The sequence below is a fragment of the Eimeria tenella genome, genomic scaffold (genome assembly GCF_000499545.2).
Source record: "Eimeria tenella Houghton genomic scaffold, Eth_scaff2946, whole genome shotgun sequence".
Taxonomy (NCBI): Eukaryota; Apicomplexa; class Conoidasida; order Eucoccidiorida; family Eimeriidae; genus Eimeria; species Eimeria tenella.
This window is the reverse complement of record NW_013542822.1, coordinates 1302-2911: the sequence shown is the minus strand read 5'-3', so window position 1 is coordinate 2911 and position 1610 is coordinate 1302. Positions and strand designations below refer to the sequence as shown.

The following is a 1610-nucleotide window of genomic DNA, read 5'->3' as shown; positions in this document are numbered from 1 at the left end:
GCTCGTGCTGCTGCTGCTGCTGCTGCCGCAGCAGCGGCAGCAGCAGCGCGAAGGTCTCCTTTCGCAGCACCAAAGAAGGAGCAGCAAAGGGCAAGCCACCAGCCTAAGCGCAGCAGCAGCAGCAGCAGAGCAAACAGTAGCAGCAGATAACACTAGAGTTATGGCAGCAGCTTCTGCAGATTAGCTGCTGCTGCTGCTGCTGTAACGGACTCGTGTGCAGCAGCAGCATACGCGCCACTGCAACAAGACGGCAGCAGCAGCAGGACATGCAGCAGTAGCAGCAGCAGCAGCAGCAGCAGCAGCAAAACTCACCAATGCTTTGAGTGCTTCTGCCCTGACACTGGGGCATACATCATCTGCTCGCTGCTGCAGCAGACGCAGCAGCTGCTGCAGCAGCTGCTGGAGTGCTGCTTCCTCTGCTGCCAGCTGTTGAAGCCGCTGCTGCAGCGCACCGCCCACAAGAGCTGTTTGCTGCTCTTCCACGTGCTCCTGCTGCTGCTGCTGCTTGCGCTGTCGCCGCTGCTGCAGTTGCTGTTGCAGCAGCTGCTGCTGCTGCTGCACGCGGAATCGGCGGGCCTCGCGCGATACATCTGCTGCTGCTGCTGCTGCTCCACTCAGCATGCCAACAGCTGCAGCAGCAGCAACAGCAGCAGAAGAAGCAAACAGCAGCAAATGGGCAGCAGCTGCAGAGCACTGCCGGACACTGGCGGCAGCAGCAAAGTGAAGCAGCACGAACAGCCAAAGAGCAGCAGCAGCAGCAGCAGCAGCAGCAGCTTACCTGCAATTGTAGCAGCAAGCCTCAGTCGTCTTGCGGGCGACTGCGCCAGCAGCTGCAGCAGCGGCAGCAGCAGCGCGAGGCCGCTTACTGCTGCTGCTGCTGCTGCTCCTGCTGTTGCTGCTGCTGCTGCTGCCTTCTGCAGCTCTTCTTCTTGGACAACGAAGTGAAAGAAAGAACGGAGGGCGTTGCAGCTGCTCGTGCGGACAGAATGCTGCTGCTGCTGCTGCTGCTGCTGCTGCTGCTGCTGCTGGGGGCTCTTGCGGCGGCTCTTGGGGCCCCCGTGGACAGCGCCTGGGGACAGCAGCAGATCAGTAAGGGTGAGGATGTCCTGCTGCTGCTGCTGCTGCTGCTGCTTCTGCTGCCGAGAAGGCGTGCTGCTGCTGCTGCTGTTCTTCCTGCTGCTGCTGCTGCTGCTGCATAAGAGACGCAGGCAAAGGCTGCTCAAGGCTGCTCGTGCTGCAGCAGGAACTGCGGGGAGGTTCAGGCCGACAGCCTGCAGACAGAAACCCTAAACCCTAAACCCTAAACCCTAAACTCTAAACCCTAAACCCTAAATAGCTCATCACTGGGCCGCAGTGGAGCACTCAGCAGCAGCAGCAAGAGCAACGGATGCAGCAGCAGCAGCAGCAGTAGCAGCAGCACATACCTGAGTAAGCAGCAGCAGCAGCCGAACCGCCTGCAGCGTGAGGGGCCCCACTGCTTCGTCGTCAGGTGCTGCTGCTGTTGCTGCTGCTGCTGTTGCTGCTGCTGCTGCTGTTGCCGCTGCTAGATGCCTAGCAAAGGCTTTTGCTGCTGCTTCCGGGTCCTTTACAATATCCCTGAAGGTCAGGGC

General features: G+C 60.5%; 1 protein-coding gene across 1 annotated transcript in view; it reads right to left on the bottom strand.

The window, feature by feature from the left end:
* Positions 1-1610, bottom strand: part of ETH_00042580 (uncharacterized protein) — a gene marked incomplete at both ends in the record, with an annotated part of 2384 nt that overhangs the window by 524 nt on the left and 250 nt on the right. Inside the window, 4 exons of the mRNA XM_013375656.1 lie at positions 3-103; positions 313-629; positions 779-1271; positions 1425-1596. Coding sequence (XP_013231110.1) covers positions 3-103; positions 313-629; positions 779-1271; positions 1425-1596 — 1083 coding nt within the window. The remainder of the gene's footprint in view (positions 1-2; positions 104-312; positions 630-778; positions 1272-1424; positions 1597-1610) is intronic.